The 15258-nt window shown below is 39.0% G+C and overlaps 1 protein-coding gene across 3 annotated transcripts in view; it reads right to left on the reverse strand.

The window, feature by feature from the left end:
• Window positions 1-15258, reverse strand: part of CEP350 (centrosomal protein 350kDa) — an 85234-nt gene that overhangs the window by 11481 nt on the left and 58495 nt on the right. For 2 of the 3 annotated variants that reach the window (XM_010580629.1, XM_010580630.1), the window contains exons 28-36: window positions 13184-13383; window positions 11389-11600; window positions 10000-10144; window positions 6559-6719; window positions 5938-6077; window positions 5052-5134; window positions 2265-4348; window positions 876-1277; window positions 645-791 (exon numbers count right to left, since the gene is read on the reverse strand). In XM_010580629.1, coding sequence (XP_010578931.1) covers window positions 645-791; window positions 876-1277; window positions 2265-4348; window positions 5052-5134; window positions 5938-6077; window positions 6559-6719; window positions 10000-10144; window positions 11389-11600; window positions 13184-13383 — 3574 coding nt within the window. Of the gene's footprint in view, window positions 1-644; window positions 792-875; window positions 1278-2264; window positions 4349-5051; window positions 5135-5937; window positions 6078-6531; window positions 6720-9999; window positions 10145-11388; window positions 11601-13183; window positions 13384-15258 lie in introns of all 3 variants that reach the window. The other variant, XM_010580627.1, reaches the window with a different exon arrangement.

The raw sequence follows: 15258 nt of genomic DNA on the forward strand, positions 1-15258 counted from the left end.
TCTTCATTTGTGTCCTGATGAGCTGTATGGAAGGTTCTTTGTTGGGTGCTTTCAGGGAGACAGTTTTTTTCCAAATGTCCAACCCTGAAAGTTTAACCTAGGTCCAGTCAGGCTCTAGCTTTTGGGGTTTTTGTCCTTTCTTGAGCACTACCACCAATAACAGAAGACCTCCTCTGGCTTGCCAAATACAACAATGCCCTCACCAGTCAAATTTCAGGTCCCTCTGGGCAACTCCTGCTGTTCTCAGTGAGGTTGGCACAGGTGTGTCTGAATAAAAAAATCCAGCTCATCCCATTTGGCCCAACCCTACTATTGGATCCATGCCAATATACCCATACAGAGTTCCACTGAAAAACGCTAAAGCAGCAGTCTGTCAGCATACCAATTTTATAAGATCAAGGTCATCCTGGCAGTGCTGCACAGAGGACTAAGGTTTAAAAGCAACCAGTACCAGCCAAAAGGACAGGGAGGCAAACCTGTTGAGTAAAAAAGGACCATTTTGACAAACTCCTTTTCAAGTTTGTAATCTCATTTCTCTCCTCATCTCTTGCTGGATACACCTGTTATGATCTTTTTAACACTCAGGCAAATGCCAGTACAATATTTTTCATCTCACTTTCCCAGCATGACAAAGTTCTTCCTACCTTAATTTCATCCAGATCATTTGGGTCTTTTACTCGGCGAAAGTAAGCAGATGCAATCCTACATGGTTTCATCCAAATAGGCTGATTTAGATTAGGATCCTCAGCAAAGATTTCCCCAAAGATCTCTCTTGTTAAATCAAATACCACCTTAAAGAAAGAAGTAAAAGTTAAGGCTTCTGTTGTTCATGGTAAACATTCAAAGGGCAAGACCAAAATGCCTGAAGACTGTACCTTTTTATAAACCTGCTTGTTGATCGTGTCTGTATCCTGCTCTTTGAGGGTACTACTAAGATGTGTATGAAGGCTGAAACTTTGAAGATCATGACCCAACTCTTTCAGTTTCCAGAGTTCCTCAGCTGCTGCATGCACCATACCTTCCACCTCCACCGCAGTATGAGGGACTGCCAAAGGCTCCTCACATGGCTTTGTTGGCACTTTCTGTGGTTCTACCTTGGGCAGCACTGCTGGTTCCTCAGCTTGCTTCTGCTGAACCTTACGGGAACTCAGGCCATAGTCCTCATCAAACCAGTCTTGATCATCTCCCAGCACACTCAGGAACTCCCGATTGAGCTCCAGCTCTGCCAGTCTCTTGGCAAGCTCTTCTTGACCACTGGCACCAAACACTGGACTCTCCTGTGAATTAAGAGCCACAGAGTAAATATAAAAGTGGTGTCACACTGTTGTCTAATTCAGCTTACATTTTAAAATGCTCTACTGATGTAATTGGCACTATATGCACAAATACTCAGAAAAAATAATAAATAGCCCACAGTAAAATTAGAAATGTTTTGATTCAAATACCCAGGGTTTCTACCACTCGTGATGAATGCTTTCAGAGGGTTCCTACAGAGCTTAAAAGACTGTGTGTCCTGCTCACTGCCTGTCCTAATGTTTAACTTATGAAAGGCTGAGTGGTTTAAAAAACTGATAATGTGATGTACAACTGTTCACTTCACTTACCAGCAGTCTTAGATCTAAATCAACAGCCTAAAAGCTTTTAGCAGGTGATGGCTGTTTTAGTGACTGAGCAGTGCTCACACTGGTGAAATGGGCTGAAGCTGTGATGATAATATATTGAGATCAATGGCAAAGCAGACAGGTTTACTGGGATCTTCAGCAGAAAGGCCAAATCCTGTATCTGTATCATTAATGGCTGTTCTGAGGAAGCTTGAACTTCCACTACTCATGATATACTAGTTCAGTGGATAGAGCAGTCTGACACCTTAATGACCTTCCACAGCAACTAATAATGTTTGAGTATGATTATTTCATATCAAGAATAGACAGAGGTAAGTTTACAGTCTATTGTATTTTGCCATTTTTAGAATAAAAACTAAGGGTAAGGATTAAATACAAATTGAACATGTAAGCAGGATGCAACCTAACCAAAAGAAGTATTTTTCACTTTCATGTGCCAAAATATGTCTTTCAGCCTGTAGGGCTACCAAAATGAGCCGAGAACTGGTATACACAAGAACACACACACATACAGGCAATCTCCACATCACGGAACAGAACTTGGGAGAAAAACTGGTGCCACACTGCATTCCTCAGATTCAATCATCATCAGTCAAAGGAGCAATCAACTCTTAAAATCAGTGCAAGATGGCTGTTACTTACTGGTCTGGGACACATGTCTGGAGAAGAAAGTTCTTCTCTTTCATCTTCCAAATCGGAACTTAGAAAAAAGTTGTTCAGTCCGTCAGGAATCTGCTTTTCTACCTGCTGGGATGGGATACTGGATTCCTCCTTCACATCACAGAGCTCCTGGTTGCTGAGCTGGATTTTCTCATTCCTGACCTTCTTTATTTGCTGTAACTGATTGACTGTGTCTTTCACAAAATCTTTAAGTAGACTGTCTGTCAGCAAACTGACCTTTTCCAGTTGGTCTTTTGACTTTTCTTCCTCTCTAAGTGGTAGTCTAAGCTGGGCTTCTAACTGGTTCTTTTCTTTTGTCAGCAAATCCAGAAGTGGAGTTGCAGGCTTCTCCACAACTCCAGGAGAGAGATCATCTAACTTTTCAGCACATTCTTCCCCCAGTGTCTTTTGTCTCTCCAGTTTTTCAGAAAGGAAATCTGAGATGTCATCCGACTGAACAGTAGAAATCTCATCCACAACACCAGAAATGAGAGGAGCAAGGCTGGCCTCCTCTTTTACAGCATGCTTCAGATAATCCACCACTGACTGTTCTTGGGCAAGTGATTCAGTAGCTACAGAAATCTTCTTTATGCTGTTTGCTTTAGGAGATGACTCCTCATCAATTCTTTCCTCAGCTGAGGCTTCTGAAACAGCTGTGTCCACAGGAGCTTTATCCTGGGAATAGTTCTCTCTTACATCTCTGCTCTGGCTTTCATCCTCTTTGCCAGGTTTGGAACTTTGTCTGTCTTTCTGCTCAGCTTTGTGTTGCTTCTCCAGCCTATCATCAAAGGATGAGTCTTCATCCTTATTTGTGTCTAAAAGGCTATCAATACTTTCTGTAATGCGAGAGATTTTTTGAGGAGGAGCAAAAATACCATGCTTTTCTTTGCAATCAAAGTATTTAATACCATCATAAGTTCCATTATTGTTCCCTTCAGGTTTATCCAACTCCACACCAGCCCAAAACCCTTTAGCAAACTTAGTCAGGCCTTTGAATTGCAATGTTCCAGGCTGGACTTTACTCACAAGTACTCTATCACCAATGTTGAAATTTGGCAAACTATCTGTTTCTTCTGTGATTGAAACAGAGGCCCACAGCGGTGATTCAGTAGGGGCCTGTTCTTGCTCCACATCTCTGCGTTCAGTATTTTTTATAAGTTCTGTTGGGGACTTAAGTTCTAATAACCTCTCTGAATGCATGCTGCCAGAGAGAGAGAGAGACTTGTCACTAAGGTATTCACTGATTTCGCCATCACTGCCAAGGCTGGTGGATCTGCTTCTGCTGGTCTGTGTGTGCTGTGACCGCTCTGTCAGTGACTGAGCATCCCCATTAGGAGAGAGAAGAGATGCTTCCAAGTCATCATTGTAATGTTCCCCAGGAAGTGTTTCTTCAGTTGATGCTTGTTTTCTGGAAGAGGATGCTTCAAAGTCTTCAAGGTATGATGGCTCCTTTCGACTAAAGAGTTGTTCTGAAAGCAGATAACCTTTTTCCTCCGCTGATTTGCTCAGTTTGTGAGAAGACTCTTCCACACTTGGGCCAGTTACAGCATCTTTATCTGCCAGTCTCTGTTCTAAGATTTCTTCTGTACCATGAAGAATTTCCACAGCCAAACCGAAGAGTCCCTTCTGAGAGTGATCATTTTCAGAACGGAGGACTTTCTTTGGAAGGATGTCCAATGAGCTCTCCTGTTCTTTATCTAATGTCAGCAAGACATCAGAACTCTCCAAAGGCTTAACATGAGAACCTTCAATCTCATATTCCTCAGACTTTATGTATTCCAAGTCTTCCTGTATCTCAGATTTATGACTGAATGCAGCCTCATCATTGGATGCTTTTACCACATTGTTCATAGACCCACAGGATATCCTGCTAATGTCTTTCACGTCTTTGAGAAGAGATGATGAGGGTACATTATCTAAGGAGTCACCAGATCCTGCTCTGTAACTCCTAGGTGACATTAAAACAGAGGAAGATGTTCCAGAAGGTTCTTCTGCATGAACATCTGTCACAGCCACCTTCTTGATGTGCACAGACACTGATCTCTCAGTTCTTGATGACACAGCATCTTGAAGGAAAATAAAAAGTGAATTACAGCAGATCATATAGCCTGCATTGTTTTATGGAAAACTGCAACCATAGGCAACAAAATTAACAACAACGTTTCTATGCTAAAAGAAGATACAAACTAGTGCCTTGGAAAGATATTTCTAGCAGTCTGGTGAACATGAGCAACATTCTTTCAGTTGCAGGGTTCCAACACTTAGTTTCTGGTTCTGTTCCTTGTACCAGTATTTCATAATGCCATACAATACTGAGCTCAAGGTAAGGACTCAGTTATTTGTTTGCAAGCTGCAAATACAAGCGAGATTAGAATTGCAGATAATGGTTAGATAATGATCAACAGCAAAACATTGAAAAGTACCTCAAAAAAACCCTATTCCTAAATTCTTCTCTATTTTTTGTTTCCTTACTTTCCTCAAGTGATAAAGGAACAGAAAACAAAAGAAAGGAAAAAGGTTGTCATGCAATTATGGTTTCACACAAACCTCAGCAAGAATGAAACTAAATACTGAATATACAGGAAACAGCAAAAGCAGAATCCTGCTAAATAAAAATAGTAAAAAATACAGTTTGATCATTATGGTTTTATGAAGTCTGCATGCTCTATTAAAACCTCTTCGTGAATCAAGAAGGAAAAGATTAAAGAAATTTAAAACAGTCAGTCTTCAAGATCTTAATCTGTAGTACAGATTCTTCCAGTTACATACCTGCATGCTCTGAAATGGATTCCAAAGATGCTCTGGATCGCTCTGATTCAGCCAGTGATTTCCAGTTTTTAGCTGTCTCAGGCCTAAATTTGAAAAATCAGATGGCATGAATCATGGTTACACCAGAGTGTATTGTTTTGGGTTTTTTTAATAGATAAAAATGGAAATACAAGCATCTATAATTATAATACCACACCAATAATAATAAACAGTTTGCTTCGTCAACATGCTGTGACCTTAGAAAATAGGAATAGGGACAGAAAGGAGAGTTTGGCAAGTCCTGGAAAGTAATTTTTTAAAAGTCTAATCAAACTTTAGCTTTTTTTGCAGCCAAAAAAAGAGACACACCCCTCCCCCTTTTTTTTTTTTTACTTGAATGCAATAAAATTGCACCATCTGCTGGAGAAAATGAAACTCTTAAAAATACAGCAGGAAGTGCAGAATTCAGTTGAATTCTCTCTCTACCTTTTAAAACCTAAGATATAAACCAGATTTAAGTTGCAAAGATGAACGGTTTGCCTCACACAGTGCAGCAGGCATAATGAATGACCAAAATGGGAAAAAAATTCCTTCAGGTCTGTAATCCATCCAGCCATTTGGCACAATTCTATGATTCTTGCATAACTGAAAAATACTGTTCAGAAAGAACTTGAAAATAGGATCTGGAAAACTGGGCAGGACAAAAAGTGAGATGCATACAATTACAGGACAGTCCATCTTATCTGTTTTGGGTCTGATGAGACCAGCAGATATGTCAACAGTATACTGCCACTGTCCAGTGCTTTGAAGAAGAGCAGTTACCAGCTTTCCTTGCACTCATGGTTTCTGCTAAAACAGTATTCATCATGCTCTCAGAATACTCTCAAAAAGAAGAAATCCCAGTTACCTGTGAAGCGGTGGTGCCTTGATCTTAGGTTTTTCAGCAGCAGCTGAGGGTGGAGTTTTAATCTGAGGTTTGGCTGTTGGTGATGCCTCCAGGTCTTGGCTCAGCTCCGCTTCAGTCTTCTTGATAAACTCATCATATGACTGCACATGGAAAACAGTTATGGCTGTTAGTCTACTAAACCGTAACTACAATTCAGCAATCAAAACCTATTAAATTAATAAAAGATACATGCGGTTTCTCTGTAAAACAATCTATTTAACTTCCTAAAGCTCTCGGTTGTGAATCCTAGAAATTTTAATACTTTGCTTTCAAAAACAAATTACATGAGTATCACTCCTTAATCCAAGCTAGGATACTAATGTGTACAAACATACATAAGCCCTCTGAAAGCTGCTAGTAACCCATTAAAGACATAAATTTAAAAAACTAATGGCATTTTTGCCTCAAGGCCCTGGTTCATTATTGAAAACAGTTAAATAGCCAGAACACAGTCACACTTCTATTGCAATAATGTGTCTTTCACAGATGTTGATACAATATTCTGCCAGCAACATCCATATTGTAATGATTTATCCAAGGCTAACAATCTTTTACTTTGCCCTTCTTCCTGCTGTTCCTAACCTCCAGCTGTTTGATCAAACTGGCTTCCTGGGCCTTCAGTCTCTCCTTTTGTCTCTTTTTCTGTTCCTTTTTCAGCTGGTAAACCACAGACTTTCTTTTCCGTAGTTCATCCTTCAGGGCCCTGATCCGTCCTTCAATGTCACTTTGATCAGATGTGGTTTCTGAAAAAGTTCAGTTTTAGTCTTTGTAAGCTTGCACCTCACAAAACAGTTCTATGCAAAGCAATAAACAGTCATTTAGTAAATACAAAACATGGTCCAAGCAAAATATCAAAGAATTTAATGTCAATACGTTAATCTTAACATAAGACTCTTAAAGTGGGATCTCAGAATCACAACACTATGATATAACATACGAAAAAGTGTTGCATCTTATTTAATTTAGAAGAGAAAGGCTCTGATACACACAGTAACTTGTCACCAAACTTGTTCACATCAACCACCCATGTTTATGCTGCTACCTCATCAACTGCTTATCATGTCAGCTGTTGCAAAAATTATTTTTTTTTCTGACATTTAAAAATATAACAACTCAAAGATGCATACCAAAAATATATATCTGAAATATTTGTTTACAATCACAATATACAGTTTCAAGCTACAGGGTACACTTCATCGATGAGAATTTCATTTGGAACAGTGGACTCCAAAAAAGTTTAGGTTTCTGGTCCATTTAGTTTTTCTGCCACCTAGACTAAATACATCTATGAAATGGAGAGCTGACTGGTCAACAGTTGGAAGGAAAGTCAGTTTGAACAATACAGAGATTTTCACTGTTGTCAGGCCTCAGGATGACAATTTATTTGGGGTGAATGAGGGTAGTGTTGAGCTCACATGTGGTGGACTACTCGATAATAGCTTATACAAAGCTACTTGGCATATCTTTGCTCCAAGTTCAATTTTACAGATTCTCCTATGATGCCATTACTGACTGTAGCTATTTTCCACCTGAACAATATTTTCTTAATCATTATCCTGAGTAATTTTAATAAGATCTCCTCCATTCCCCTCCATCCCCAGAAATCCCTGCAACCTGGTCTTCCAGTCCTTCTGATGATGTTCTACCTCTTTTCTGTTGGGACACTGTCCCCAGATACTTAGATACATTCTCTGCATGATAATCCCATTCTACCAGTAACTCTGCTACTTTCATTATTCCTGCTCTAACAATCTCTTAGTCTCTCAGACTTCTCAGATTTTATAGAGAGACTGTCCCAGTGTCTCATTTACTTATTCTTTTCTGCCCACCTGATTATGTTCACTTGTTTCTTGTTTTAGATGTATACCAACATAGTTCAAAACAAGATCCTTGTCCCAGATTGGTCTACCACAATTAGGTATCAAAAACTCTTCAAAATATTTATCTGACATAGTGTTAGTGGAGCTCCTCCCTGCAGCTGATGTCCCCCTTCCTCTTCTATAGCAGCAGCTACAGCTCCTAAGAGAAGGATCTTGGCTGGTATGCTTTTCTAATGCTCAGTATCACCTATAATGTTTTCCTGTACCAAAAGGCTTGGATGCTCATAAGCGCCAATTGCTTTACTGAACATCCTAGATAGTAAGTCATCAGTATTATTTGGTCAGCTAGCAGGAACTGCTGGACACTTTGCTAATCAATCTCATTTCTCAAGACAGCAAACCACCATAATGATTTCATCATCAATAAGTCAGTAATACAGTCAAACTACTGTATTCTTTTTCCATTAACAACTGTTGTTAACCATTTAGAGAATTTAAAAAAACAACCAACCAAGCACAAAAAGGATGGAATCTCACTTGCTAATCAGGAGTACTTTATGATGCCACTGTAATTAACAACTCCTCCCGAATAGTAAGTGACCACTATGTAATTATAGCTTTTCTTGATCAACTCATAAGGGAAAGATCTTCATATGCTTTCATCTTTGATGATCTTGCCTACACATGCATGAGACTGACATAGCAATGACTTCATTACTACTCAGCAGCTTGGAAGATTTGTCTCTCTACAATGGAATGATTTATTGTGTAAACAGCACCATCCTGATTGGCTTCCCACCTCTCATACCTTTCTTCAGCATTTGAAATCAAAGGTTGCAAATACTTTATTTTACAGAAGTTTATTTTCATGATCACTGTTGCCTGCTCTGCTTTTCATAATGGCTTCCTTATGTGGTTGCTCAGTCAGAACTTGAAAATAACTTTATCAAGTTGCTGAATGCTTCATTGTGTTGCAAGCTGCTCTCCAGACAGAATCCCAATACAAATTACTCAGTGCAAATACCTAGGTGTTACGTATTCATTTCTCTATCCAGCAGGAGAACAGCTGCCTCAAAATTACTGTGTTTCTATTGTACTTACATACATATTAACAAAAAAAACCCAGCATAAAATATTGTTAAGCTTGCTACATCAAGCACCACAAAGACTGGATATGTACGCATGCCAGTAAGTTATCCATCTATCACAAACAACAGCTTGTACATACAACAGAACCACCTAATTCTTCTTCCACTAAAGACTTACTCATCATTTAGGGAATTAAAAAAACCCAAGCAGAAAAATGCTCTCTCATTTGCTAATAAGTATTTTATGATGCTATATCAACAGCACTACAGAATGCATGACGTTTTAGAGACTAAAAGCACAGAAAGGTTCAAAACAGACTTCACAGCTTAACAGAGCTGATGATTGTGACCCACTGAATGGTGGCTCAGGAAGTCCTTCAATCCACATGACTAACAGACTGCAAGAGCACAGCAGGGAAAGGACTGCACTGTACCAGTTCACTTCTAATATTTTCTCCCTCGGAATTTACTGGTAGCCAGCTTGGATACTGGATAAAAGACCTGTGATAAAATGTCCATACAGTAGATCTTAAGTTTTATAGCTCAAAATACAATCTTAGGCCCTATTTTACTGCACACAGTTCAAACTCTCCTCCAAAAATAAAAACATACATCCTGAAGCATCCATTCAATCTGCACATGCCAGTGCAGGTCCAATGGGCTCACTCATACTGCCATGATAACAGAGCTATACTGCTTCTGGAGCCAGGTTGTGTTCAGAAGGAGGATGATCATGTTTGTATGCTGCTGAAGCATATTCTGCTTTCTTATAACATGAGGGGTGGAGCAGTGTCACCTGTTAAAAGCACAGCTAACCCTGGTATTTTTAAATTTTAGGACCAACTTAACTATTGACTCTCATCTTCATAGCTGTTTGCAGGAACCTGTGTTGCTTTCTAGAAGAAGAGATAATATATAGACAGTCTTACATTAAGACATTCTTAAGCTGAAGTGATCAAATTACATCATGGGAAAATACTCCCACAAAACCCCAAATCTTGGCAATTTCCAGGAAATTGTCTGCCTCCCCACATGTATGTCTGCATTTCAAGTTCACTTGTTAAAAGCAAGAGCTTTGAAAAAGCAATTTAAACCCAAGCACATATTACACTTACCTGACTGTGTCATAGATAAAGATTCATCAGACCAGTTGTGAGGTATCTGATGAGACTTCACAGGTGAACGCAGCTGTCCTCCAGTTCTATGGCTGCCTTTGCTGGAATCTTGCTTTGATACAGATATGCTGCTTTTGGGAGGAGACTATGGGAGAAGAAAAGGACAAGTAATTGCTTGTAAACCTCAGTTTGAAAGTAGGAGATCATTGTCATCAGGAGCTAGTTACACGGAAAGAACAGCATGACTAGAGAACATCTCATAAGCACTGGTACCTATCCAGCTATCTTAAGAAGAATTTAATCTTATTTTGCTAGACAATAAAATAAAAATACCAAGAGCAGCAATAACTGACAGCTTACTTTGAGCTTAGATTTCAGTAAACCTGCTTAGACTACTCTATTACTACCTAAGTGAACTGACATGGTTCTGACTCACAGGTGTTCAATACAGTTTATGTAATCTTATTTGAAACAACCACAGCAATAGGAACTCCTAAAAAATATACTGGTGAAACTGAAACGACCATTTCATGTAAGGGGTGCAAGATGCCATTCTAGATCAGTGAAATGACAGAGCACTATTTCTCTGTAGCGAGGCAGTGAGGCAAAAAATTCTAAGAGCAAATATTCTTCCAAAATGCTCTTACTGCTGCAACATCATACCACAAACCTTTCACACACCTTGAACATAACCTCTAGAACATATTAGATATTTTACCTCACCATCTTCTCAGCAAACTTTTTCCAAGAAAGTATTTGTAACAAGTCTAGATGAGCAGTTCCTTTACACCACAGACACTGCATTTTCTGTCCCACTGAGCACAGAGCAAAGTTATCAGGATGAAACTTATCAAAATTATCAACCAAGTAGAAATAACAGTTGCAATAGAACACTAAGGCAGAATTAGCTAGCAAGCAGACATAATCTGAAACCCAAAGGATTGTGCATGACATTACAGCTCTGCTTCTTCATCCTATAGCTATACTTTGGGATACATTACTTGCAAGCAAAGCAAAGCGGAAAACAGAGCATAGTTTCCACGGCCTCAAAGAATTTATACAATGGTAACAAGCTAGCCTACAGCTAATTCACACTGGTAAACTGGGTCAATGTTCCACCATTTAATACTGCATACCTATGTGACGTACGCAAAACATTTTGCAAGACTACCCACTAGTTTAAAAATACCTAAACTCTGCTGAAGCAATTTTTCCTCAAGACTTCAAAGAACATATCTGATCACAATGTTTATTGACAGTAATATAAAATGGTATTGCAAACACAGGATAGTTTAATCTCTGCTTTGACAACTGGGACAGCTATACTTACTAATTCTCTGATATCCTTTTACAGTGTAAAAATATATATAGCATAAAAAGCTCACTCACAAGCTTGCCAGGTGAGGTAGAGGACTTGAACTCTTCAGAATAAACCATTTCTTCATTAGTTGTACTCTGTTCTGGGCTTTCTGGCTGTCCATGGCCCATAGTCTCTGATGGGACAGATTCAGCAGCTGGACTGCCAAGATCTTCTGGGATAGAGCTTTCACTGTTCAGATGAGAGCAAGAAGGCACTGGAGACTCTTCTTCACTAGCCGTTTCTGAGATCAAATAATGACAGAAAAAAAAACAAATCACCTAAGAACTTGCACTAACTGATATGCCTTCAGAGATACTGCTGCCTGCATATAAAGTAGTAACTGCTACCAATACATGTCAAATTAGTGTTATTTCACTCACCTAGACACCGAGGGTGGAATATTAAGCAAGAACAAGCATGTTTAACAGAGAACTATGATTTAAGACTGTCAAACATTCTTAGTGCTTGCTGAATGTCTACAAAAAAGGGGTTTTCAGGATATTCTAACATTTTCCAGACAACACACTCTGAAAAGATTATTAGGGAAACCTGTCCTTCCAGTTGACCATACACCAGCAAGAGTCTCTATTAGTCTGAAGAAGTCATGGAGGAGCATATAATTGGCAAGCTAGATCTTGAATTTAGAATTGATTGCTTCCTCTACAGTAGTTGCAGAAAACATTTTAATGTTATGATTTCATCATGAGTCTCTCAACTGGCAACAAGTAAAATAATAAGTTGGGTTTTCAATATTCCTGTTTACTAAATTCCACAGGAGTCACAGCATTACTGAAGCAGCCATGGAGAACTATTCAATATTTGAGCAAAGGCTGGGGAGAGGAACTTATGAAGCACGGCCCTGCTCCAACGCTTACTGTTAGATACAATTAATAGAAAGCAACTGTATTTTCTCAATTGTTGATGAGAATTCAACATTCATGCAGAATTTTTGTTCATTGGAACTGACTCATATGCATATCATCTTTAAAATGTCTTACAATGCCTAAAATCCACATGACTGTTTTCAGTAACAAGTGTAATAGGGCATAATTCTGAATTCCCTTTGCACGCTCAAAGGACATGCTGCCTGCTTTAAGCAAAGTGGGGAAAAAAAGGAAAACTGATTATTTCTAGAACAATCTCTGAAGTTTCATTATTTACTCCCACTGCAATCCAGTTCTCTGTGCTTCATGCTGAAAGTATGGTCCACTTAAGACAGAACAGCAAAGCTGTAGCTCCCGACATCTGGGAACTTATTTTTCCTCACAATAGCATCATTTATACTAATTACATCCTAGCACACTTTAGCACAGTTGCAAATTTCAAACAATTATACTGCATTAATAACAGAGGGAAGGAAAAAATGCTTTCAATTTTTTGAAGACACAGACAAGGAGAAAGCAGCCCCTGATAAGAGCCATCCTCACGCACAGTAATAAGGCTAACAGGATACACACTCAAACAGCACTACAGGGGAAAATGGTTTTAATGGAGTGAGTTCAGAAGACAATCAGCAAAAGATCATGCAGTACTTTTGTTTTGAAAGACAGAAATATAGTTGTCTGATGGGCCTATGCTGCACTGTTCATTTGAGAAGATACACAGCAAAGGAGGAATACACATTTAACTAAGGTGTAAAACAGGGCTAAAAGAGCAAGGCAACAGAAGGCAGTAAAGAGTGCAGAAATCGAGATTCTAAGAGCATCCAGAGAAGAACCACCACCACCAAAACATCAAAAAAGGAAGAAAGTGCAAACCTAAGCAACTGTGTCAAATTATGCTTTACTCTTGCCATTTGCATCACTTCCCCCCTCTTCCTATTACCTCTGGGCTCAGTTCTCTGATCCCCCAGGTCCTTCTTGCCTATTTTGGTTTTGAGCAGCTCTTTGTCCCAGGCAGCTAGAGCCTGCTTTTCTATCCGCCTTATTTCTGCTTCCTCTGCATCCAGACGGCGTTTCCACTCCAACAATTCTTCAGCATGTTGTCGACGCTGCATCAGCTTCTGTTCCCGCTTAGTTAGGAACCTGACAGACAGAGCAGAAGACAATGGGAAAACAGCCAACCACACTCAAAGGTCCCAATACCCAGATGCTCTATTGCCAAAACTCCCAGAATTATAGTTGTTCAAATCGTTTTCTAGGATAATATCCACTCTAACTACTATGACCTAGAATTCTGATGTGCTGCTGAAAAAAACCACAAGTAGATGAGAGGTTTTTTTTCTTTGCAGTAAGTAAAGTCTACAACATACTGTAAACATGCTGCTTACATTTTAAAGATCTTTAAAATCATTAAAAGTGCTACTAACTATTCACTAAAATGAACAGGATAAGTTCCCAATTTCAGGACATGAAAAGCACCTGTGGTATTAAACTGGAACCCTCAAGAAAGCAGTGGCTGTTTGAAAAATGAACCTTTCTTTTTGCTAATCCCAATGACAGAAAAATTGTAACTCCAGTTGCCCCACTGTTCTTTCCAAACACATAATTATAAGAGAAGGTGATTCTGTATTAATATTCTCCTGAATTACTGGAGCTTTTATCCTTCTTCCTTTAAGCATCATCTCTATGGATTGCCACACTTGGAATGTTAATTGTGAGCTGACAGCATCAAGAGAATAAGGATGCAGGACTGGTTTTTTCCAGCTACTAACATGTATTGCTGCTAGTTTAAGAACAGATAAAAAGTAAAGCTCATGCTGAAAATTAGCAGTACTTTTCTTTCTGACAAATATTTCTTAGGTGATCCATGAAACCTCAGAAATGAGGAAATTCTTATAGAACTTTGTAGGTATGAATAGGTTTGTGTGCATATACTAGTTCTCTTTACCAGCTCTTGAACAACAGCATCTCCGGTCTTATTTCTAAACGCTGAAGTAACCAAGACCACAGCATCTAACCTTTAAGACTGTAAATGGAAGCAAGTTCAATATCAATCACACACACTTCCTCGGACATGCCAAGTCTAGAGAAGAGTGTCTATCAATCCATTCATCTCCTACACTGAAATTTTTAAGATGTCATAGAAATCACTCTGTAGGAAATACATGGTTTGCCAGCTAGAGTGAGACTTTGTCATTGGTACAGAAGGTGTGGTGCCTAAAAAGGCAGTCTTCAAAGACTTGTGATATTTTGCTTTGCAAATGCCTTTATAATTTGTAATTTTCAAGCCATCCCAAACACTTCGCATCAAAGTTTTTAAGCTGCAATAAGATAATAATTTCATCTGTGCTTCTTAATCTCTTATGTTTCAAAAACCCCTTTTATTTACACAGACTGGAATGACCGACTGGCTAATCTGCAGGTCTCGCCTGCTAAGGGACATTTCTTGTTTGCTCACTTAGCATTCATTCTGTTCCCTGGAAAAGTGAGCTGGCAGCTGATCAGAAAGTTTAAGATTCAGGTAAGTCCTTCTCTAAGACAGATTCAGATAAGGTGGACAAGTTATGATGTGAAGATAGAAGTTTCAGAAGCCAGTAAGACATGCCCACAATCTTCTTTCCTACAGTCAGAACAAGAACAGGTGAAAAATAGAAGCACCTCAGAGTCTCTGGAACACCTGCCACCTTCAAGCTGACAGATTCCATGATTTTGTGCATTACTTTTTCACTTTATATAGAAAAACATCAAACATCATCTACTCTTAGGCAAAACTGACAGATTAGTATCGCTAAGAAACTAGACTACCAACAGTAATTTCATTACAAACATGACATGGACAGTCACGTTTATGTTGTGTCTTTCACCAGCACGATCAGATTTACCAACTCTTACTTTCACATACGCATCAGGTCCAATTAGTCTAGCAGATTATGTATTTGGAACTCGTTATGGAGGTCATTATTACAATGATAATTACAACTTTTTCTTCTTCCTTCATGCACTGTTTGATTTCATCAG

Source organism: Haliaeetus leucocephalus, unplaced genomic scaffold, assembly GCF_000737465.1.
Source record: "Haliaeetus leucocephalus isolate CR32 unplaced genomic scaffold, Haliaeetus_leucocephalus-4.0 Scaffold730, whole genome shotgun sequence".
In the NCBI taxonomy this organism is placed as follows: domain Eukaryota; kingdom Metazoa; phylum Chordata; class Aves; order Accipitriformes; family Accipitridae; genus Haliaeetus; species Haliaeetus leucocephalus.